We start from the raw sequence: 23,678 nt of genomic DNA, 5'->3' as shown, positions 1-23,678 counted from the left end.
ATTTTTACTAAAATATTATATTTAAAAGTCATAAACCGTAAAAGTTTAGTATACTGCTTTGATATTGTGTGTGAAGATTAGGTGAGGTCACGTATATATGCGCTCGGTTGGTTAAATAAATAAATAAATAAATATATATATATATATATATATATATATATATATATATATATATATATATATATATGCGCTCGGTCGCAGTCATAGACAGTAATGGCCGCAGTAGAGGCGACGTATATATGCGCTCCGGCGCAGTGGAGGTGACGTATTTCCGCTTTTGAATGGAGCTCCACTCGCCCCGTAGTCTGCAGCCAGCCCCTATTGGTTCTGGGCGTGAGTGTTGCACTGGGCGTCCGTTTGATTCTCCGCCACCAAAAGTTGTTTCTCAGAGATTCTGAGAGCGTTTGGTGAGTAACTAACATTCTTCTTGTGAGAACCGCGTTCACCGCAGTGTGTCTTTAATTCGGCAGTATGAGCGGAGAGATAGTTTACGGAGATGCCATTTTTTCCTGTTGTAGCATACTGTGCCAGGAGAAGCAACACAGCTGCACTCATTGTGCTTTTCTACTGCTACTTACATTTCTACATTTCTTTGCATAGGGTTATGTGGTAGCTATGAGGGCACTTGATGTTGCTGTTTTTTTGTGCATTAATATCTTGGATATTTTGGTGGCTGTTACCTACACGTAACCGGCTTTTAAGGCCTAGATAGATTGAATTTGGACAAACACTTGATCTTTATATCCGACCTCCCAGTCAAAGTCCTCAAAGCTTTTAAAAGACAGACTATTCATACAGTTTTATTTCTGCATCTGGGCAGTTATTATGCAGGAGTGCAATGTGAACTCTGTATGTAAAGTCATACATGTTGACATGTTGTGACTTGTGTGATTCTGCGTTTGAGTCTAATGTGTTTTGTTGTTCTGCTCTCATGGTTATTTCACTTTTGTAATTATCAGGTGCAACCAAAACCCCACAGAAATAACCAGTTTAGCCTGTTTTGATGTTGGATAAGTCTAGTTTTTTTTTTATCAGATAATTAGGTATCTCAGTATCTTCATGAACAAAACCATTGCTGCGTGTTTAAAACCATGTTTAAATTAATCTGAAAAACTTAGTTATGGGCAGTATATTTGATAAAAGTGATAGAAACTAAGATATTTGTTGTAATTCTTTCTTAAACCAAGTCAATTAAACCAACAAGCTAACTACACTCATATTAGTACAACTGAAAATATGATTTAAGCGGTTTAAATGAAGAACAAGTTTATGTGGTATTAACATGAGTAAGAAATATACTTCGCCTTATAGAGATTTTAATGATTATGATATTGTATAATCATATGATAATACTGTCAAGCAGGGCTCCAGACTAAAAAAAATTACTTAGGAGCCATTGGCTCTTTAACTGAAACATTAAGGAGCCAAATGGCTGTTTTTAGTCGCCAAATCATATAGTAGCTCAATTTAGATCGAAAGCAGAAGGTAGACAGCTGATAACCCATTAATCAGAGGTTTAATAAATGGAATATATAGTTGAGAAGATATGTAAGTTTGCATTCCCTTTTGTCTTATCAATGTTCACTCCCCTTTCATAATTGATACAAATATAAGCGATACAAATTTTGTATTTAGTGCTGCACTTCAGAATCTACATAAGCAGATATTTAATAAAGTGTAGTATACATATAGTAGTGTGATGTCTTCTTGAGCATCAATGAATGTTTGCACCGTGTGTAGTAGTTGTGTACAAGTCCCTCAATTGTGTCAAAGTGTCAAAAGCTAGAGCTCATATATATATATATATATATATATATGTATATTAGGGCTGTTAATCGATTCAAATTTGTAATCAAATTAATTACATTTGCATGGTAATTAATACGTGGTAATTAATTTGTCAGTTGAAGATTTATTATGAGGGCTTGTTTAAGGACCCGTCAATTTACACCTGCGTCAGACGTCTCGGGTGTGTTGTGTCATAAACATAAAATGTTTAGGTCACTGTTTCAAGTTAAATATAGTTTAATACTCAATCTTTAAACACATCTTGAGATCCCTTAGTTCGCATTTGCACTCCAAGTGTTTTGAATGCAAGAACGTAACGCATGTTTGTGTTGTTCTGCCTACTGAAGTGTTTTCTTCACTGTATAAACTGTGCGTTGCTCATACAGCTGAAATTTCACTTACTGCCCTCTGGAGTAAACAGGTGGTACTGCAAGCTTGCATTTCTCAGGAATCTTCCTTATTACAGTCTGGGGGCATTGTGATAATGATAATTTTTTTTAACGTGTTATTTTTTGTAAAATTAGTCATACCGAATTAACACGTTAAATCGACAGCCATTATATATATATATATATATATATATATATATATATATATATATATATAGAGATATATATATATATATGAGAGAGAGGGTCGAAATAGGGGGCCTGGGTAGCTCAGCAAGTAAAGACGCTGACTAGCACCCCTGGAGTTCGCAAGTTTGAATCCAGGGCGTGCTGAGTGACTCCAGCCAGGCCTCCTAAGCCAGTGTTTCCCAACTTTTTTTCTGCCATAGCACACTTTATATGACAAAAAGAAATTCTACGGCACACCACTATCCCACATAGGCGAACCATCGTCAATATTTTTCCTTTTCAACAACTTCAAGCCCATGTTTTCTGTCTGTCTTAGCAGCATATTGTAATGTTTGAAAATCGGCTATGCAAAAAGTCTCAATGTAGGCTACACTGTGTGAGGTCACAGGTGGCAAGAGTGCTAAATCGGTAATGAAAAAACAAAAAATGTGCTTCTTTTCTAATTTGTAGATTTGTTCTTGCAATCCCACGACAAATTACAGTGATGCAAACTCATGAGGGTGAATAAGGTAAGACAATCACTGGACCACATAAATTATTTCTGGGGATGTTTTTTTAAAGAATAAGCTAAAAGCATAAATTCCAGCTATTTTAGTGATTCAAATTCATTCCAATTGTACAAAATTAGCTGTGAGGCTTGCTTCTGTTTCACAGATTTGTTCAATTTTATTAACTGATTAGTTCAGTGACTCCTTCTGGAAATGACACTAGGTGGTGACAAATTAGTGTCTTATGTGCTATGAGTGAGTCAGTGAATAATTTTGAGTCATTCATGACCGAAATCTACCAAGAGACTTTATAGTGTTTAAGCATTTAAAAGAACAAAGCAGATCTATAGTCTTCCTTCAGTCTGAGCATTATTTTTCGTCCAAAAAGACAACAATGATAGTCTAATAATAGTGAGTTTCAATAATAATTTGAGTGAAAAAAGGGAGAAATTCTCTGAAAGGTAAGGAGTTTGGATCCCTGAATTTTTTTTTTTTTCATGCATTTATTGATTTTGTGGGATTTGATAATTTTCCACGGCACACTTGACAATTTTTCACAGCACACTAGTGTGCCGCGGCACAGTGGTTGGGAAACACTGTCCTAAGCAACCAAATTGGCCCGTTGCTAGGGAGGGTAGAGTCACATGGGTTAACCTCCTCATGGTCACTATAATGCGGTTTGCTCTCGGTGGGGCACTTGGTGAGTTGTGCATGAATGCCGCGGAGGATAGCGTGAAGCCTCCACACACGCTATGTCTCTGCGATAACTCTTGTCAACACGTCACGTGATAAAATTAACGGGTTGACGGTCTCAGACGCGGAGGCAACTTTGATTGAGGTGTCACTACACCACCATGAGGACGCAGAGCACACTGGAAATACACATGGGACTCTTATTTTGAAATGTCTGCGCTCCCAGCTGTGAACACATTGATGAATGATTAGCTGAGAAAGTGACTCTGATTCAAACTGCTAACCTGAGCCCCCAATTTCACAACCTCAGTTCTTTTTGGGTGATTCATGAAAAAGACCCAGTTCAAAAGAGTCATTTGGTCACGATTCTCTCACGTTGGGTTTGTTGTTGCATGCGGTGCAGCGAGCTCATCACAACAGAAAGGGTGAAATGCGTCTCGAGACACACTGATGTGGACTCTTAAAATATATTCAGTAACTCACAAGATGATATTTGACGAAACTGCATATGAACGCACACAACCCGACTGTCACCAATGGCGACTAGTTTAAAATGTTATTGCAATCAATTATTTTTGGTCGCATTTGTGACCATTTAAGTCGCATTCTGGAACTCGTCATGCTGTTGATTGCATTTCATTGACAATATCCGTTATGCATTTCCTGTTCAGTTAGCCTTTTCAGTTACTCTTATAAATCTTTCAATTTTTGTCAAATCCAAAAGTTGTGATGGTGCTGATAATTTATTATGTGTGATTTATGTAAGTACAACATATCATTACCAGTTTCCAATTTAAAGTCAACATGAATCTTAAAATTGTGCACGTTCCGTCCGTTAATTTAGCTTCGTAATCTTCTTATTCTTTTTCTACTTATAATTTAGCAATTTTTAACCAAGAAGTAAAGGATCTTAAAATGTGCTTGAATTATACAAGTCGTTAAATACATTGCTTAAATCATTACGTTATTTAAATGTATTTATTTATTTTCTGAAAAATGTGTACAGATATGTTGACATTGACAGACTTGTCCCTTGACTTTTTTTAGTCATGAAAAAGTTTTCAAATAGCCACAAAAAATCTAAAACATTTCAAAGGTATCATTCTATAACCTAACCTTTTTATTGAATATATATATATATGAAATGGCTTGACTATGTTTTGCACAATTTTGTAGGATATATATTCAAATTTATCAAGTGACGGAATAAATCCTTGTCCCCTTCACCTGGTACACCATTTCTTTTACATTTACAGTTATTTATGTTTATTGTTTTACACAAAATACAAGCATTGGTGCCTAACAAGTGTGCAAAAAAGTAAAACAAAGTATTTAAATAATTTTAAATAATAATTTCTCACTTGATTTCATGCCATTTGTGTCAATGTTAAAACGATTTAACAATAATAATGTTTGAACGTTTTGTAAATACAAACAGTTGTGGAAAATAATTATTAAGGTCAAATTTCAGAGGCTGCTTAAATGTGCATGTTGTGATATTCCCAGCATGTTAAAAAAGTTATTTATTCAAACTAATATTTTTACACACATAAAATTGGGTGTTGTAACCCACCCATGTAACCCTTATAGTGTTTGTTATAACCCTTGCGTCAATCATGAATCAAAATTAAATAGCTTGTCCTTTATGAATAAAACAATGTCAAGATGTTAAAGTTTACCCTCAGTTTTTATGGGGAAAAACTAAACGGAAAATGTCAATATTGGAAAGTCAGCCTTTTTTGAGTATGACCCATTTGCGGGGACCATTTTCACCCAATTTAGAATGCCCAATGCACTTTTTAAGTCCTTATGGTCAGGTGGCGGAGGACGAATCCCAGCTGCCTCTGACAGTCAACCTGCGCATCTTCTCACGTGTCGTGTTGAGCAAGTTGCCACGAAAACATAGCATGTGTGGAGGCTTCACGGCATCCACACTCAACTCCTCACGTGCCCAACCGAGAACGAACCACATTATAGTGCCCACGAGGCGGTTACCCCATGTGACTCTACTCTAACAAGCAACCGGGCCAATTTGGTTGCTTAGGAGACCTGGCTGGAGTCACTCAGCACACCTTGGATTCAAACTAGCGAACTCCAGGGGTGGTAGCTAGCGTCTTTACCACTGAGCTACCCAGGACCCTCTTTCTTTCTTTTTCTTAACACAAAGGGAGAAATTGGGGAAAGAATGTTGTGCTGTCATACCATGGCAGTTTATGGTGACCAACAAGCTTTAAAAGGATGCAAAAGTATAATTATTAAGTCTAATAAATGATTCCATGAGACTTATTTAGTGAAACTGTTGACTGCCATGCGCATTCATGATGAGACTGCACGAGAGAAACAATTCACGCTGCCCCCTCAAGACATGGGGCGTTCAAGAGAAAACACACTTTGTTTATCTAAAAACAGGTCCACCACAGCGATAGAAACAACAGAACACAACACAGCTGCACACAAACCATTGAACCAAGCTTTCTATATATGTCTGAGTTTGTAGTCAGAGAATAGATGCATTTCTATGCCCAGCCTTATTTGTTTGAAACAGAGTACTCCCATGAAACTGAGAGATAGATAGAGGAGGCTGAAGGCAGCTACAGTCACACTGTGTCCTAACCTGATGGTAAACAACACATGATAAAAGGTATATTTTCTATGATAATCAGAGTTTTGGTACTAACCAGCTGTGACGAGCAAAGGGACATTCTGTAGTTCGCTTGGTTTATTTTTTCGGCATCGCGCGGGAAACCCCTTCTGGCACCAGTCCAAAAACCTTCTCATAACAGTATATTGAAGCCTGCATCTCCCTAGCCAGTTTAAACTACTTGATTTTGGCTGAGAATGTTACACATACTGAATGTTTTCTCTGAGGTATGGCTCTCTTCAGTCTGAGGTCATAATTGTTGACCATTTCAGAATGAAGGAGTGTACATATATTCCCGCCGCCTCTATCTCTATTTTATGGAGTACTCTGTTTCAAACAAATAAGGCTGGGCATAGAAATGCATCTATTCTCCGAGTACAAGCTCATCAGACATTTTTATTAAGTTAGGTTCTCTGGTTTGTGTGCAGCTGTGTTCTGTTCTGTTGTTTCTATCGCTTTGGTGGACCTGTCTTTAAATAAACAAAACAAGTTTTGCTTGAACGCCCCATGTCGTAACCTGCAGCTCTCATGCAGTCTCATGAGTCGGTCAACAATTTCCCCAAATAATACATTTGATTTTGGTTTGTTTCTCACCAAAGCTCATCATATGCTTTCATAACAATCGTGAGTCTCATGGAGTAATATATTGGACTTCTTAATTATACTTCTGTGCTCTATTGAAGCTTGAAGAGGTGGTCACCATAAACTGCCATTGTATGACATCAATGAGCACAATGGTTTTTCCCCAATTTCTCCTTTTGTGTTAAGCAAAAGAAAAAGTAATATGAGGTTATAACAACAACACTCATTTAAACAATGACTGAATTGACTTTTGTGGATGAACTAACCCTTTAAAGATACACAGAGATTTGTTGCAATAAGTGGTGTTTTAAAAAATACATAAATTGAATGAATACAATTTCTTTAAAATGAACAAATAAAGAATGTGTTTGAATGACATCTGGTGCATAGTCCTTGAAAACAATAAAAATGTGCTTGAAAAGTCCTTGAAAGGCCTTGAATTTCACTTTGAACTTTCTGTACGAACCCTGTTACAATGATAATGCAGTGTAACCGAATCGGCTCAAAATAACAACATGAAACACTATTAAGTCTCCTTTTCTCATCTTGCTCAAAGACGCATAAAATAACACTTCATTTTTTCACTAAATTATATTGATTGGTTCACATTCTCTCAACAAAATGTAGGCTAATCTAGTAGAGTGCACATTTTAGAGAATTACATCAATTGAAAGCAGAGAAAACAAGTTTAGAATAGTAACACAATTTTGTTGTGTAAAGATCACAAATAATCGTATTTAGTCAATTGTGGACAACCTGCATCTTTTTTCTGTGTAAATACGTCACATTATGGAAGTTAAATGGGTTGCAAATGCCGTTTCATGTTGAGTTTAAACAAAAATGTAGGACAGCAGATGTCAATGGTCTGCTAAGTTGTGCTCTACGTTTTTCTTTCTTTATAGATGATCAACACTAGTGAAGCTGTGGGTAAATGGAAGGGAATGGCACGTCCATCTTTGCCCTCCTCTTTGGACTCCACATTGCCTGGAATATCTCGGGATGTTCTGACGGTGTCCATGGAACCAAAATATCAATGCCAGCAGTGTAAAGAGATTCTAAGAAAACCTTTTCAAGCACAGTGTGGACATCGCTTCTGTGTGTTCTGTTTCAAACAACTCACCAGGTACCCTGGATAACCCACTCCCTCTTGCTCTGCATTAATTTGCTCCCTCTCCATGGAAATTTCCCAATCCACTTAATCCTACCACTGCGCTGTAGCTATACGGAACGAATTTACCTTCTTTTGCTTCAAGCTGATCCACTCAGTTGCTTCTTAACCCAAAGGTTTCTCCTTGAACCTGGATAAATATCATCTTCCCTTACCTCTGTGGATATGTCCTAGGATGTTTTCAGGGTGAGCTTTGCTTTGGTGTCAGGCATTTAGCCATGGTCAGAATTACGGCTAAAATTTATAGCGACTGCTGTGCTGCTAGGACAAGTGTTTACATGATACAACTATGGCTGTCAATTGGAGGGTTAGGGTTAAATTTATTATAAAATGTATCAGTGTTTATGGATATTTATGCATTAATGGGCATTATCATTATACAACCCACTTGTAGCATACATGTTAAAACTACAACCATTTCAAATAATAATTGCCAAATGACATAATTTGTCTTTGACTATGAATTATGCCTCCTCGCAAACATTTCTGGCCAACCTGGTCTCAAAGAATCACATTACTTTACCTACATTTGTGGAAAAGGATTTTTATGTGGCTAGTTGTACGTAGTGCACACTAGATGCACTAAAACAACTGCTGCTTTTTCACTTTCACACAAATCCCGAATAAAACTGCAGATTAGCATTTCATTCACGCAATGCTATCCTATGACATCAAACACTTTTACGGTAGTTCATGACTTAAGGTGACACATGTAAATGTTTGCAATACATAATGAGCTACATTTCCAGGCTTGTTCAAGTGTGATCAAATTGCGCAGCCGGCAGTAGCTCAACGCGAGTCTCGAGTACTGAAATCGATTGAGCTGAAATTGTCGCAGAACACCACAAAATGATTTGGTTGATTCAACAATTGCATTTTTCATTTTACGTTTGCTTTAATGACACTATTGGTTAGGTTTAAGGTTTAGGGTTGGGAAGTACTGTAGGTTTCATTGATTTAGGTGCTGTAAGGGGATTCAGATGGGTAAGGAGGAGGCGAGAACCACTTGTCGATATCATTGCACAATCATAAACACACATGACGGACATGCCCGTAATTCTCTCTCTCTCTCGAACCGTCGTCACCGGCCGCCTTTATCCCTCGCACACCCCATCAGGCCGATTGGGGACCGAGCGTGCAGTATTCCAGCCTGGCCCCTCCTCCCTCCACTCCACTCTTCAGGCGGACGACAGCCGCTCCTCCCCAGGCTGACCGGAGTCAAACCTCTGACCCCCAGTGGACAGAACGCCCCACCGCTTTTCTGGCAGCACATGGGGACATTCCTCCGCCCCTGGCAGCGGCCCTACCGCTCCAGGCGATCGGTTCGTTACTTCCCTCCTCCCCTCGCGGACGGCAGTCTTCCCTAGACCCCTCCGCGTTTCTGGGGGATGGCAGGGCACTCCTCCGCCCCTGGCAGCAGCTCCATCGCTCCAGGTGGTCGGGGAATGCAGCGGCGCTCCCCGGGTGGACAGCAGTGTCGAGGACTCTGCGACGGACATCCCTCCTCCTTCCCGGGTTTCGGCGCCAATGTAAGGGTATTCAGACGGGCAAGGAGGAGGCGAGAACCGGCTTGTCAATATAAATAATGTTTAATTAAACTCAAAACAAAAAGCACAAACATAACACACACATGACGGACATGCCCGTAATTTTCTCATTCTCGAACTGTCGCCACCGGCCGCCTTTATCCCTCGCACGCCCCATCAGGCCGATTGGGAACCGGGCGTGCGGCATTCCAGCCCGGCCCCCCCCCCCCCTCCGCTCCACAGGTGCATTGATAGAGCATTAACCATAACCTAATTTGTTCGGGAGAAAATGTAACTTTCGTTTAGTGCCACACAATGGACATTTCACCTCAGAACTGCAGCGATACGTGCATTGAACCAAGTGATGAACCACGAGATGTCACCACAGTCACGTAATCTCCATGAGATCAGGCTGTGATTTCCACATGTGGAAGGAATACTTGGTGTCTTGTCTTTACTCGTTTCGAAAGGCTTTCTAAATTTCATCACAAATCTTTGGTTGTCCTTACACCTGCGCTTACTCCGTCATTTTTTATTTTTAATTTTTACAATTTTTTTTTATATTTTATCATATTTTTGATGATATTTTAAAAGTCCATTTAATTTTGACTGCTAATAGTCTATTAAAGGAATAGTTCAAAATTGGCCATTATTTACTAATCCTTAAAGTTACTCCAAACCTGTTTGACTTGTTGCATGGAACACAATAAACCCTGTGAAGACTTCCATGTTCCATGGAAGAAGAAAAAAAAAGTCATATTTGTGTTTGGAGCAACAGATATTTTTATAGTTTTGACATAAAACATTTTTGGGTGAATGACTTCTTTAACACTGTTTAATACATGATGACTTATTGCTTACATGCAATTGCATGTTACATGTTGCATGAATATGTGGGTGGTGCTCACAATGTAGCAGAGTGATTCTTGCAGCACTCTTTCTCTTCCTCTCAAATGTTTCACTTTTATGTGTTGTGTTGCACATGCTGTTTTTACTTCGTTTTTTTTTTTGTTAACAAAGCTCTACTGTCATACCTGATAGCTGTATGGGATTGTTCACCCCAAAATCCACTTTCATTGTATAGAAAAGAGCAGCTTGGACATTCTGCTAGATAACACCTTTTGTGAATTTGAAATTTGTTGTTGACTAGAGCCTACTTATTGGTTGGTCTCAACCGTGCCTCTTTTCCATGCTCTGCCTTGATGCTATTCTGTTTACAAGATTTTCCCTCTCCATTAGTTCAGGCCCCATACCATGTGAAGCCTGCCGTGCTGAGGGCATATTTGAAGAGGAACTGTCTATGCTCAATATTACAGTGGTAAGCTGCTATCCTTCAATATTATCTCTTGATAAGCAAATGTATCTTTCATTTTACTCCAAGCGACCACTCATTTCATATTCAAATATAAATGTACAACTGCAAGACTAGAATTACACAGTGAGCTAACCTGAAATGGAAAAACTCCAGTCTGACCTATACCTACTAACACAAGTGTACAGTTTAGCAGTTACAGGAAGTATTTATTAACTGAAAATGCCATGGTCTTTGCCTCCCTCTATGCCATAGGCATTTCCTGACAATGCAGCACGACGAGAAATTGATAGTTTGCCAGCAAAGTGCCCAAATGATAGCTGTACGTGGAATGGAACATTAAAAGACTATGAGGTAAGAACAAGGGCGTAGATTTAGCTTTAATATTGAAATGGACGGGGGTTGTAGCGTGAAGCATCTACATGTTTCCATTGATCATGGGATAAATATTGGGGGGTTGTAGTTGCTTGTTTTGATTATTGAGGGGTTACCTCCCCCCATCCCCCTTAGAAACTACACCCCTGGAAAAGAACATCATCTAGGCTTATCAGTCTAAGAATGGCTGTATGAATGAAGACTTGCCTAAGTGACAAGCAATGAAAACATACCTTTTGCTCAGTGATTCAGAACATGATTTAATCTATCAAGCCATGTTGAGCTTAATGACTAATCTAGCTGTTTAAAAAATAACATCCGCCCACGTCTGCCGCCGTTTCTGCATTCTTTGGGTGGAAAGTCCCCTGCCTGCCACAGTAGAAAGTACAGAAATAAAAGAATGTGAGACTAGAGCTTTTCAAAAGCATATTTTCTTTCAGATTGAAAGTTTAATGCTTTATTATTTGTATGAGCAAGACAATATTGTAATGGCATTTTGTATCTTGGCACTGGAAATAAGTTTTTTAATCCTAGGCTTTGCAAGGCTTTATGCTTTCAGAATTTCTGTGAAATTGAGACTTTTGGTTACTGTTGATGTGTTGCAATTTTATATACATGTATAAGGGGTTAAGTACTTGCTTTTTAGTTTTATAAACTGTGAACTTACCAGATCGTGTACTTTCAGTTGCTGACAAATATGCTTCACAATTTGCATTTAAGTTTTAGGTTGTGTTCACACTTGTAGTTCGGTTCTGTTGGTCCTCATGGTCCGGAACAAAAAATAAAATGATACATATAGTCCTGGTTCGTTTAGCGTTCACACTGGCATTTTTAACACCAAACCTAACGATACAAAACCAAAGGCATCAGGGAAAAGTCACAACCTGATTGGACAGCTTTTATGACGTATATTTTTTGACAGAACTTACCGAACATCCAAAACCATGCTGGCAAAATGCGCTCATTGGATGTATATATGGTGGTATTTTTACCAACTGAGAACAAACTATAAGGTAATAAAATGTGTAAATGAGTTAAAACAATGCCAGGAATTCTGTTGTACACACAAACGAAGATATGATGCAAGGACAGCTGATGGGCGGTTCCGACGGCAGTACCGAACTGTAATGGGCAACATAGCTCCTATGATGAGAAGAACCAGGCATGCTTGAGTTCAGTATTAGGCAAATTACTTCCTGTTTTTGGTCTGTTTAGATGTCGTTGGTCCATGTTGTATTCATATATCAATTGAACCGACCAGAGTTTGTTTGGAAGCAGACCGAGACCCACTTTTCAGGTGGTCTCGGTTCGCTTGTTTAGTGCAAACCAAGGTTCGGGTGACAGCGTTCACACTACAAGTAACACAGCAATCGCACCAGACTTCGCTTTAATAAAACCAAACCTGCCAAGTGTGAACACACCCTTAGTTTTGTTTCCTTTGAATTTGAAACCTCTTGAAGTTTGGCTTTGCATCAGTTTTTAATTTGCGTTTAGCAAAGTATCAGCATGACTGTCTCTTTCCTTGTCATGAGTCAGTGACTAGGTAATCAAAACCCTAAATAAACCTGATCTTTTTCAGAAGAAATCCTTTTAGCCATGTCTCGACACAAATTAATCAACAGTGACTCAGAGACCAAAATATTTCTTCTGAACAAGATCAGGCATATTCATGGTTTTGGTTAGAAGGGAAGAGATCTGTCATGCTGATACTTTCCTAAACGCAAAGCAGGGTTAACCAGCAGCCATATCACCCTCTAGCTCACTGAAGCTAAGTAGGGTTGCCCACTGAAGCTAAGTAGGGTTGAGCATGGTCAGTATCTAGATGGGAAAGTTTGCTGCTAAGTAGAGGTGTTATCGAGGCCAGCAGGGGGGTGCTCACACTGTGGCATGTTTGGGTCCTATTGCCCCAGAATAGTGACAGGGACACTATACTGTAAAAAGGACTGTTCTTCGAATGAGACGTTAAACCGAGGTCCTGACTCTCTGTGGTCATTAAAAATCCCTGGTGTCCTGGCCAAATTCCCCCCACTGGCCCTTATCTATCATGGCCTCCTACCAATATAAATGTAATGATCATACATTCATAAAGCATGACCTGTAAAACATTCCCCTACAATCTCATCACCATGTTGCAATGCTATTGCAATGTTTCCCATGATAGTGTCCTGGTCTACTCCCAAGCTAATGCTTACACAATTGTCCTAGGATTGTATGTGCTTTAGTCAAATGGCTCTTAAAATTTTTTTTAAATAAAGGCCTCTACTGTGAAATTATGGTATAAATGTACTCGAGTCTACATGCTCGCTAGTTACTGACACTTAAACACTGTTATCACAGTAACCTTTAAGCCTACAATGCTTCATTTATTCCATATCTGTTTGGGTAAGCACACCATGGTGATGAAGTGTCTGTTTTTATACACTGTCAGCAGCAGAAATTTATGGCGGGGTTTATATGTCTGAGCTTATAATCCGGAAAGAATTACAGTTGTGCAAAGCTTTTCCTGTGAATATTTTTTTACAAGGTTCAAATCATAAGGCCATTTAAAATTAAACTTCTTTCTTTTTCCCATTAAATGGAATTGCATCCAGCACTTCATATTAACAACTTTATTATTGTTTGTTCGGTACATTTTATGTGTTCTTCCACAAGTTCCCACACAAGTGAAAATTCTGTAGTTGTTTTTAAAGCCAAAATGTTGGTATCAGAGCAGCCCTAATACACTGACTGTGGATCACTTTATAACGGCAACATTAAAGTGACCACATTTACTTCCGTAATTCAGTTCCTGGTCCTATTGTGCAAGATTCAATGGTTCACATGGTTTCAAATAAAAAATAAAATCTTCATACTCTTCTCAAAATTGAATAACCTACTTTTCAACTTCTCCCCTCCAACCACCTGGCACAAATGTTATACAAATGTTTGTATAAATTGACAGAACATTTTGTACAAAGACACACCTGCCCTTGCATCCGTTAAACAAGGTTGGTCTTTGACAAACATAATTGACAATGAGAACTAAAGGAATAAAGGTAGTGAAAAAGTGAAGAACTTTACCTTGCTTCCCGTTTGTTGTTGTTTTTTTTTTAAAGAATATTAAAGTGCACAATAGAAAGAAATGAAAAGTAAAACAATAAATGTATATGCATTTACAGATTTATAATTTTCGCAGTAATACAAAGTAAAATTAAGTGTCATGAAAATAAAAAATGCCTAACACTTGGAGTAGCACTGAATGTGCCGCTGTACTAGTCAAAGATGTTTTTGAACAATTTATTCCTTAAACATACACTGATCTGCCACAACATTAAAACCACCTGCCTAATATTGTGTAGGTCCCCCTCGTGCCGCCAAACCATCGCCAACCCACATCTCAGAATAGCGTTGAGATGATATCCGTCTCACCACAATTGTACAGAGCAGTTATCTGAGTTACTGTAGACTTTGTCAGTTCGAATCATTCTGGCCATTCTTCATTGATCTCTCTCATCATCAGGGTGTTTCCGTCCGCAGAACTGCCCCTCACTGGATGTTTTTTGTTTTTGGCACCATTCAGAGTAAATTCTAGACTGTTGTGTGTGAAAATCCCAGAAAATCAACAGTTACAAAAATACTCAAACCAGCCCATCTGGCACCAACAATCATACATGTGACTATCTAATCAGCCAATCGTGTGGCAGCAGTGCAATAAGATAAGGCAGATACGGGTCAGGAGCTTCAGTTAATGTTCACATCAACCATCAGAATGGGGAAAAATGTGATCTCATTGATTTCGACTGTGGCATGATTGTTGGTGCCGGATGGGCTGGTTTGTGTATTTCTGTAACTGCTGATCTCAAGTTTGATGCACAGTAAATTCTTAATTTGCACACACTCTCTCCCGCCCTTCAACCACCATATAACGCCATTCACCGGTGGTGATTGGCTCTTAAACTTCCTGAGCCTTTGCCCAATAAAAAATAAAAAACTTCTCAAACATTTCTTTAACAAAAAATAATAATAATAAAATCTTTTTTTTTTTTTTTCGCATTTATTTTTTTCTCTTATTTATAAAAAATTTTTGCTTGCTTGTTAGCTAGCTAACAATTAGCATACGTTACCAACCAAGGCCACCAGGTGCCACTATCAGTAAGCACAAAATCTTACAAGGTGACCGATGACAGCTGTGGTACTTGATCTGTTGATTTTTAGTTGTAAAATACTGTAAAAATGATATTTTGCAAATTTTAATCAAAGAAAGGAACATGTATCATGTTTGAGAGTCTACTAATACATGAGATCCCATAATTATTAAATGAATATACCTCAGGTTACATATGTTTCATATGGCATTCATTGTCAAGTGTAACAACAAGTTATTTATCTTTGTTTGATGGCATTCACCACTGGGAATATGGATGTTGCTATTGATAATCTGTTTTTTATTTTTTATTTGTTGGACCGTGTAAACAAGCGCTAGATAGAGGTCTTTGTCAGTTTTTAAGATTTAATGCTTACTGATTGTGGCACCTAGTGGCGGAGTTTGGTACCACATGCTAATTGTTAGCTAGTACGCAAAACCCTTTATTTTTCCTCATGTGATGCCTCTTCAGGAGATAATTTTTTTTTTTTTAAAGGATTTTATTTGTTTTGAAAGAGAAAAATCAAAAAAACAATTTTGAGAGAGAAAAACATTTGTAATTTTTGTTTTTAATTATTTTATTTTAGGGAGAGAGAGAGAGAACAAAATTTGTTGGCTCAGGAAGTCACTAAGACAATTTCACTTGGTGAATTTCACAGTGTGGTTTGGGGCTTCATAAAATCGGTGCTGGTTGGGTTCGTTCAAAGCTTAAAGCTCTTTATTAATTATTTTTTTTTAATTCTCCTTATGGAGAAAATTAATTAGAAAAATACTTCCGGAACCATACCCGCTGAAAAAAAAAAATGGTTTGTCACTGTTACAGGTATATCATCTTTTCTTTCTGGTAATTCAGACACATGTTGCTGTCTTGCACATGTTAAGTTCAGTATGTACTTTATATTTAGATTAGATTATATTTATTTAGACCATCTCATGGCCATTTAGTTAATAACAGGAAATGCATACTTGTGTCTCAGGAAAGTAGAGAATTAACAAAAGCTATAAAAAGCCAAACACATTCTCAAGACAATTGAAAATAGAGGCACATGACGACAATTTAAGAGTTAACAGACAGCCATTCACAACTTTATTGACAACAGTCTAACAACACAATCTCCAACTAGACATTGATCGAGTTCTCCCATTCTTTCAACAGAATCAGCATGAAGGTCACTGTGAATTTGAGCGTGTGAAATGTGAAGCATGTCAAGTTCTTATCTTGCGTAGTGAGAAAGACCGTCATAATGAGCGGGAATGTGAAGCCAGAACCCTCAACTGCAAATACTGCAAGGTCACATTCAACTTCAAGGATATTAAGGTAAATGCTAGAACATGCTAATTTAATGTTTTCATTGTACACAGCTATCGCAGTGATGCAATGCAACATTTAAATTCCCATTGTTAGGCCGGGAATTATGATGAAATGGAATTTTGTCTTTAAAGAGTTTGTTCAGCTGTTTGTTCACTCATGTCACTCAAACCATGTTTGGTTTTCTTTCTTCCGTGGAACACAAGGAGTTTTTTTTAACAAGAGTTGGATGGCGACCAGATGGCGAATAATGACTAGTGAAATTTCAGTCTGTTCCTCGTAAAAAGCTATCATACAAGTTTTATGGACTACTTTTATGGTACTTTTTTGGGTGGTCTCCATCCACTTTCCTTATATGGAAAAAGCAGCCTAAATATTCTGCCTAATATCTCCTTTTGTGTTCCACAAAAGAACGAAAATAATACATGAGAGTAGATGACAGAATTTTCATTTTTGCGTGAACTACTGTATAACCTCTAGCTAAAAGTTGTTACTATTACACCATCTTTGCTGATTTTCCCACACTCCTACTCTTTACTGTCACAGGCCCATGATGAAATTTGTCAGAAGTTTCCTATGCAATGCAAAGACTGTGGCAAAAAGAAAATCCCAAGAGAGAAGGTTAGTTTCTGTATGACCGGTTTCTCAGTAGTTTGAGTATACTGCCTACATAGGCAACTACCGGCAGCTTCTTAACTAGCCGTAACCTCAGAAGTCACAGATGTGAGACGATGATGAGCATTAACATTTGTTTTTGGAACAGAGTTTACATGTCTGTTGTCTGTTTGCTAAAACCACAAGGCAATTGCTGCAACAGCTGCGCCATATAGATTTCACTAGAAGAGGAAGACAGCCAACATATCTCATTCTTTTTAAAACAGCTTTGTAATGAATAATGTGTCGTCTTTTTTTGCAGTTTCAAGAACACAGCAAGTCCTGCGCCAAGTCCAAGTCGGCCTGCCAGTTCAGTGAGATTGGCTGCAGGGCTGTGGTGTGTATTTCGTTCTCTATGAGCACAGTTTGCATCAGAAAAGCTTTAAGAGATGTGGATGAAACTCTAAAGGGCGTATTTTAGTCATGCTTTAGTCAGGTTACATTTACAGGCTTAGGCATTAGTCTATTACTTAAAACACACATATACCTTTTCATCTTCATAGCTCAACTGTGATGTTTTATATTGTGTATTTATATATTTAATGACGTAATTTAATTTTTGGGGGAACTGTTGATTTAATCCATCTCTCTTGTCACAGGTTGACAATGGTAGGCTGCAGGAGCACGAACAGACCAGTGTCATGGAGCATTTGCGTCTGATGTTGGCGGTACTCTCCTCTGTGCGCCTGCGTGCCGAGGGAGCCGGCGAGTGGCAGGAAGATTCGGGGCTGGGACTCTACCGTGGACCTGAAGACGCTCCGCATGCAGGGGCTCATGCTGCCGCCCATAATGCAGGAAGAGGTGACAGTCCTGGTGTCCAACAGAAAGTCACCGCATTGGAGAACATAGTTTGTGTGTTGAATCGAGAGGTGGAGCGTTCAGCCCTGACTCTGGAGGCGTTGTCTCGACAACATCGCCTAGACCAGGAAAAGATCGAGAACTTCTCGAACAAGGTACAAACTGCGCCATCCACGCAGGAAACCATGCACTTAAATCGTTAAATAGCTCACTCCCTAAGTTGGATTTATAGGATTGTTATTGGACAGCAGAGATGGTTTGATGCTCTGCTAGGTGTCCGAGCATGATACGAGGCTGTCGCATTAAAGGTAACGACGAATCCTGATGATGTACTGAACGATAAAGCAATAAGACACTCAAGGCGGTGCGTTATTGATTTTACCATGGGTAAGGAGTGTTATTCGGCACAACACAAAGTCAAGTTTCTAAAACCCCCTTTACAGTGATAAAATATAAACAAATAAATAGTGCTGTCAATTTAACGTAAATGTAGTGCGATTAATTATAAAGAAAATAATGCAATAAAAAAATTAACAATTAATCATGTGCCGTACAGTTGGGAAAACAGCTTGACATGATACTACAGTCACATTGTACATCTGATGCTTTTGAACAGCAAGTCAAATATAACTAGTGTTGGTTGTTATTCAGTAACGAAGTAATTCGTTACTGCAATCTAACGGAACACATTAAATGTTACTGAATTACAATTAATTTAACAGATATTATTTTAAACTCGTTAAGGTGAAAAGCAAACTTTAAAAAGTGTTGTAGAATGTAACTTAAAAGTAAAGTAATTAGTAATATGATTACTTTTTTACCATGAAGTAATGTGTAGTGCAATCTGATTAAAATTTTAGAGATGTTGAGAAGTAATTAGTCATTTGTATTGGATTATTTTTTGAGTAACTTACCCAACACTGTAAATACTGCAGGTGACATGCAAGAAGGCGTCCTGTGAGAAAATCCCATAAATCTACACTGGACAGATTGACAAACTCAAATGCAAAATGAATTGCTGTAGGCTAGAGGTAGATCATTTCAAATTAAGAGTCCTTGGTGTGTGTCAGCATTGTTTTTAGTTAAAAGTCCCTTGTTATGCACCAAATTCATTATTTGTATTATCGTTATTTTGGGGATTTTGGTTGGAATCTGGGATTTTATTCATTTAGGACTCTTTGTCTGTGCCCATCATTGTAAGGAACTCAGACAAGGAACTATTTTTCAACCAAAATCCCCCAAATAACCTGAACACCATAGACTCTTATTTGGCAGTAGTGCAGTGCATAAAATCGTGCAGTACGGGTCAGGAGCTTCAGTTAATGTTCACATCAACCATCATAATGGGGAAAAACATGTGATCTGTGATTGTTGGTGCCAGATGGGCTGGTTTGAGTATTTCTGTAACTGTTGATCTTCTGGGATTTTCACCCACAACTGTCTCTACAATTTACTCTGAATGGTGCCTAAAACAAAAAACATACATTGAGCGGCAGTTTTGCTGATGGTTTTGTTGATGAGAGAGGTCAACAGAGAATGGTCAGACTGGTTTAAACTGACAAAGTCTACAGTAACTCAGATATCCGCTCTGTACAATTGTGGTGAGAAGAATATCATCTCAGTGCTATTCTGAGATGCAGGTTGGTGTTGTTTTGGCGGCACGAGGGGCACCTACACAATATTAGGCAGGTGGTTTTAATGTTGTTGCTGATATAAAGGATATATAATAAAAGTATTGTAAAGTTAAGATTGTTAAACAAGCATTGTGTGTGTTTTTGTGCTGTGACTCTTTAAGGTGCGACAGCTGGAAAGGACTATAACCATGCGAGATCTGCAGTTAGCAGAGTCTGAGCAGTCTTTGCGGGAGCTGCAGTTTTGCACTTACGACGGTGTTTTCATATGGAAAATAGCAGACTTCTCTCGCCGCAGACAAGATGCAGTGGGTGGCCGAGCTCCAGCTATGTTCTCACCTGGTAAGATTCAATTCAGATTCATCTCAAACATTTTTTTTTTCGGATTTACTATTAACTATAGAGCACAACAGCTAAAAATTATTTGCAAATTGGACAAGACGACAAAGGTACAAAAATGTGTACTTAACCGTCTTTCATGAGGGAAAGAACTACAATCCCATGAAGCATTGCAAATTATATAAGTCAATCGTTTTTTTTTATTTTTATTATTTTATTAAATTGATTAAGTTGATTATAAGTATAGAAACTATCTTTTATGTTTAATGCAAAATATTCAGATATGTACAAATATATAAGTAGTTTGAGAGTGGGCAGTCGCTGCAGAGCTTGCTTGGCGGGCTTTGATGGCCACAATTCTCTGTTTGGTGGATCCTTCTCTGCTGGATCATGGGTAGTGTAGTTCTTCACCAGGAATTCAGCTATGAAACTTGATTTTGAAACAAAGAAGATTAAATGAAGCAGACTGATTGCACATACCATCGGTAAACAACCTATGACCTTACGGTAGGTCTGTCTTTGAAGGTTTATGAGTTATTGTTAAAAATCAATAACCTCGGAGCAAATGGGATTTTAACTTCTGGAACCAGGCTGTTGTGCTCTATACATTTTTGCCAAGTGGACAATAAAGCGAGTGCAAAAAATCCCTTAAACTTAAACTGATAGAGGGACCCAAACCAAAATATCAGACTTGTTGATGAGCTCTTTTAACTTAGGCTAGTAACCAACCATCCAGAACACCTCAGCAACCACATAGCAGAGTGCAAAACCCACAACTCTTCAGTGAGCAATAGCGAGACTCATTTAGCTCATAAGAAAACTCATCTTGGTATTGTTTCACACAATCACCACTTTGTCACAGAAATGACAAATGTGCTGTCTAGTTTCATTCTAAGGGTCATCACCCATTGTGTTACTTACATAACACGTACTGATCTGGAACAATGCCAAGGCTATTATGCATTCATTTTTACGTTCACTGTCATTTGGATGTTCCTTTCGATTTCCAGTACTGCAGACTTGCACTTTTATAGTGTCAAATCGAGGCCTGTGATCCTACAGTAAATCTGATATACTGCAAACCACTTTTCTGCAGCATTCTACTCCAGTAAATATGGTTACAAGATGTGTCTGAGACTGTATCTGAATGGAGACGGTACAGGCAGGGGCACACACCTCTCGCTGTTCTTTGTGGTCATGAGGGGCAAATACGATGCGCTCTTAAAATGGCCCTTCAGCCAGAAGGTGAGTGATAATTATATGATTTTACTTTCTCTCTTTGAGTCTTTAAGTTTCTCTTGTTGTTTTTAACCTTTTTTTAATCTATCTGTTTTTTGTTTTTTTTTAACCTTTTCATTTATTGATATAGTTTTTTTCTTTCTCCTGACGTAAGATATGCCAGGTCCAGGTCTTGAATTGGATTGTAATTCTTGTTTTGTCAATTTTGTTTTTGTCCAGGTGACATTGATGCTTTTGGACCAGAACAACAGAGAGCACATTATTGATGCCTTCAGGCCTGATGTGAGCTCCACTTCCTTTCAGAGACCCATCAGTGAGATGAACATCGCTAGTGGATGCCCACTTTTCTGCCCCCTCGCCAAGCTGGCAGGCAAAAGCTCTTACTTGAGAGATGATACAATATTTATTAAAGCCATCGTGGATCTCACTGGATTATAAAGCATAACAAAGCTGCGGAAGCCTAATTGTTTAAGTTTATAATAAGATGACAAATATTTATTATCATGAAAGATCATGTATTAATGTTATCGTAAAGATTAAATATTTATTAGATAGATATATTTATCTAATATGAATTTATAGCAAAGTTGCAGAATTAGTTTGATTATCTATAACAAAAATGCTAAATATATTATCTCTATAAAACACAACATAATGGACCTTTTTTTAAATCATATTTATAAATAATACAAATATTAGAATTATTATGAAATATGAAAGCACTGTGCTTACAGTACAAATATATAGTGTAAATATAATTTCAATCTTTTATGGATGTTATTTTGAGTAGAGGTGACACTGATGTTAGATTTTCTGTGGGATTAAATTCGGGCTGTTATTTTCATGACATTTTTGGAAATGACACAGAAAGACCTTTTTATTATTATTATTATTATTATAATAGTGTACAAGTAGGTTTTTTGTGTCTGCCAACAATCTGCTTTTGTTTGTCATAAAATTTTAGGGACTAGATGAATAATCGAGCAACATTAATATGCATAAATGGTTTAGTGGCTGCTTGTGAGCATCATTTAGCACACAGAATGGATAATGTTGCTGCTATAGACAATGTCTTATATGCAGCATGGACATAATTTGATAATATTTCACTGAATTAAGATTGAAAAGAGAAACCTAGACCAAGAGGGCATCAATGCATTTGGACTAATCATTGCTTCTAACCTCCACATGACTTGCATTCTTTTGTTTGGGCTTGAGCTCTTAATGGCTGCACTGTGAAGGTAAAGCTGCAGACGTTTGATCAACCTCAAACCCTAATAAAAGGGACTAGCATAGTTATTTTTGTCACATCACATTAGGTTAGCGTGGAATGTTTTGGCTGGGTGGGTTAATTAGATTCAGTATAAATTAAGTCAAAGGAATGTTACGTTATCTTTATTTCAAATAATGAATGGAAACATTGTAATTTCACAATTAAAAATCATAAGAATTAAGAACTAAAAATGGGAAGGTTCACTACTTTGCCAATTTTTCTCCATTTGGAGATGATGGCTCTAACTGCGGTTCTTTGGAGTCCAAAGCGCTTTGTAACGCTTCTCAGACTGATGTATCATTTCTGGGATTTATTTTGACCTTGGCATAGTGTGCTACTGAGTGAGACCTTTTAGCCAACTTCATGCTGATGAAAAAGTTCTATTTAGGCAGTAATCAGCAGTCCAGCTGAACCCCATTATGAATGCAGTTTTGTTGATTTGGGGATTTTACAACAAAGGTTTGTATTAGATAATGTTTTTTTTATTGATGCAAAAAAAGTTATCGTTTAAAAACTGTATTTTCTGTTTACTCAGATTTACTTTTTTTTTGTTAGATTTTGTTGAAATTTTAATGAAGTACGAGATGTCAACAAATACTTTTTCACATCACTGTAATTATTTACTGGGTATAATGATTTTACATTTGTAATTGTGTTATTTATTTAGCTTGTATCATTAATTCTTTTAGTTAGCTTAGTACGTTTCTTGATATTAAATTCATCTTAATAGAACTTTTGTATAAAAGTAACTTCATACGGATAATGTTGCTTTTTTGTTTCCGAATTTCAGCATGGATTTAAAGTTTGAAATGCAAGTTTTCTGTGTACCATTAATAGTTATGTAATGTGTGTGTGTGTGTGTGTGTGTGTGTGTGTGTGTGTGTGTGTATATATATATGTATATACATACACACACACACACACACAGTATTGTACATTATATTATAAAAGTTGTAATATTACATATTATGTACATGCCTTACATACAAACATAATATGAATTTGTTCCTCAGGCATGTAAACTTTAACAGATGTTCTGATATTTTCACACAATAAAAATGGAAAGACATCATGTTCATTTTGTTCAGTCCTTGAGTACTAATAGTCACATGAGATGTAGCTGCTTTGGGAAACGGGTAATAATTTTTATAAGCAACACTG

At 37.7% G+C, this 23,678-nt stretch overlaps 1 protein-coding gene across 3 annotated transcripts; it reads left to right on the top strand.

The window, feature by feature from the left end:
* Window positions 1–283: 283 nt before the first annotated feature.
* traf2b (Tnf receptor-associated factor 2b) lies at window positions 284–23,582 on the top strand. Of its 3 annotated transcripts, XM_052125568.1 has the most exons (12): window positions 352–407; window positions 2,817–2,875; window positions 7,673–7,893; window positions 10,704–10,782; window positions 11,032–11,130; window positions 16,431–16,592; window positions 17,130–17,204; window positions 17,500–17,574; window positions 17,837–18,190; window positions 19,831–20,008; window positions 21,102–21,250; window positions 21,464–23,582. In XM_052125568.1, the coding sequence occupies exons 2-12, from the start codon at window positions 2,861–2,863 to the stop codon at window positions 21,680–21,682; spliced, it is 1,626 nt and encodes a 541-aa protein (XP_051981528.1). In that variant the 5' UTR covers window positions 352–407; window positions 2,817–2,860; the 3' UTR covers window positions 21,683–23,582. The 3 variants fall into 3 exon arrangements, with proteins under 3 accessions (XP_051981529.1, XP_051981528.1, XP_051981531.1); XM_052125569.1 differs by lacking the exon at window positions 2,817–2,875 and having other exon boundaries at window positions 284–407; XM_052125571.1 differs by lacking the exons at window positions 352–407; window positions 2,817–2,875; window positions 7,673–7,893 and adding an exon at window positions 7,906–8,124.
* Window positions 23,583–23,678: the final 96 nt, after the last annotated feature.

The sequence above is a fragment of the Xyrauchen texanus genome, chromosome 4, assembly GCF_025860055.1.
Source record: "Xyrauchen texanus isolate HMW12.3.18 chromosome 4, RBS_HiC_50CHRs, whole genome shotgun sequence".
In the NCBI taxonomy this organism is placed as follows: Eukaryota; Metazoa; Chordata; class Actinopteri; order Cypriniformes; family Catostomidae; genus Xyrauchen; species Xyrauchen texanus.
Note: the sequence above shows the minus strand (reverse complement) of the source record. Positions and strands in the feature narration are given on the sequence as shown.

What these genes read in the sequence shown, in the direction of transcription:
- traf2b (XM_052125568.1), top strand. An exon ending in TCAACTTCAAGGATATTAAG is followed by an intron (nt 16,593 to 17,129) that starts GTAAATGCTAGA and finishes TTACTGTCACAG; the next exon opens with GCCCATGATGAAATTTGTCA. An exon ending in AATGGCCCTTCAGCCAGAAG is followed by an intron (nt 21,251 to 21,463) that starts GTGAGTGATAAT and finishes GTTTTTGTCCAG; the next exon opens with GTGACATTGATGCTTTTGGA.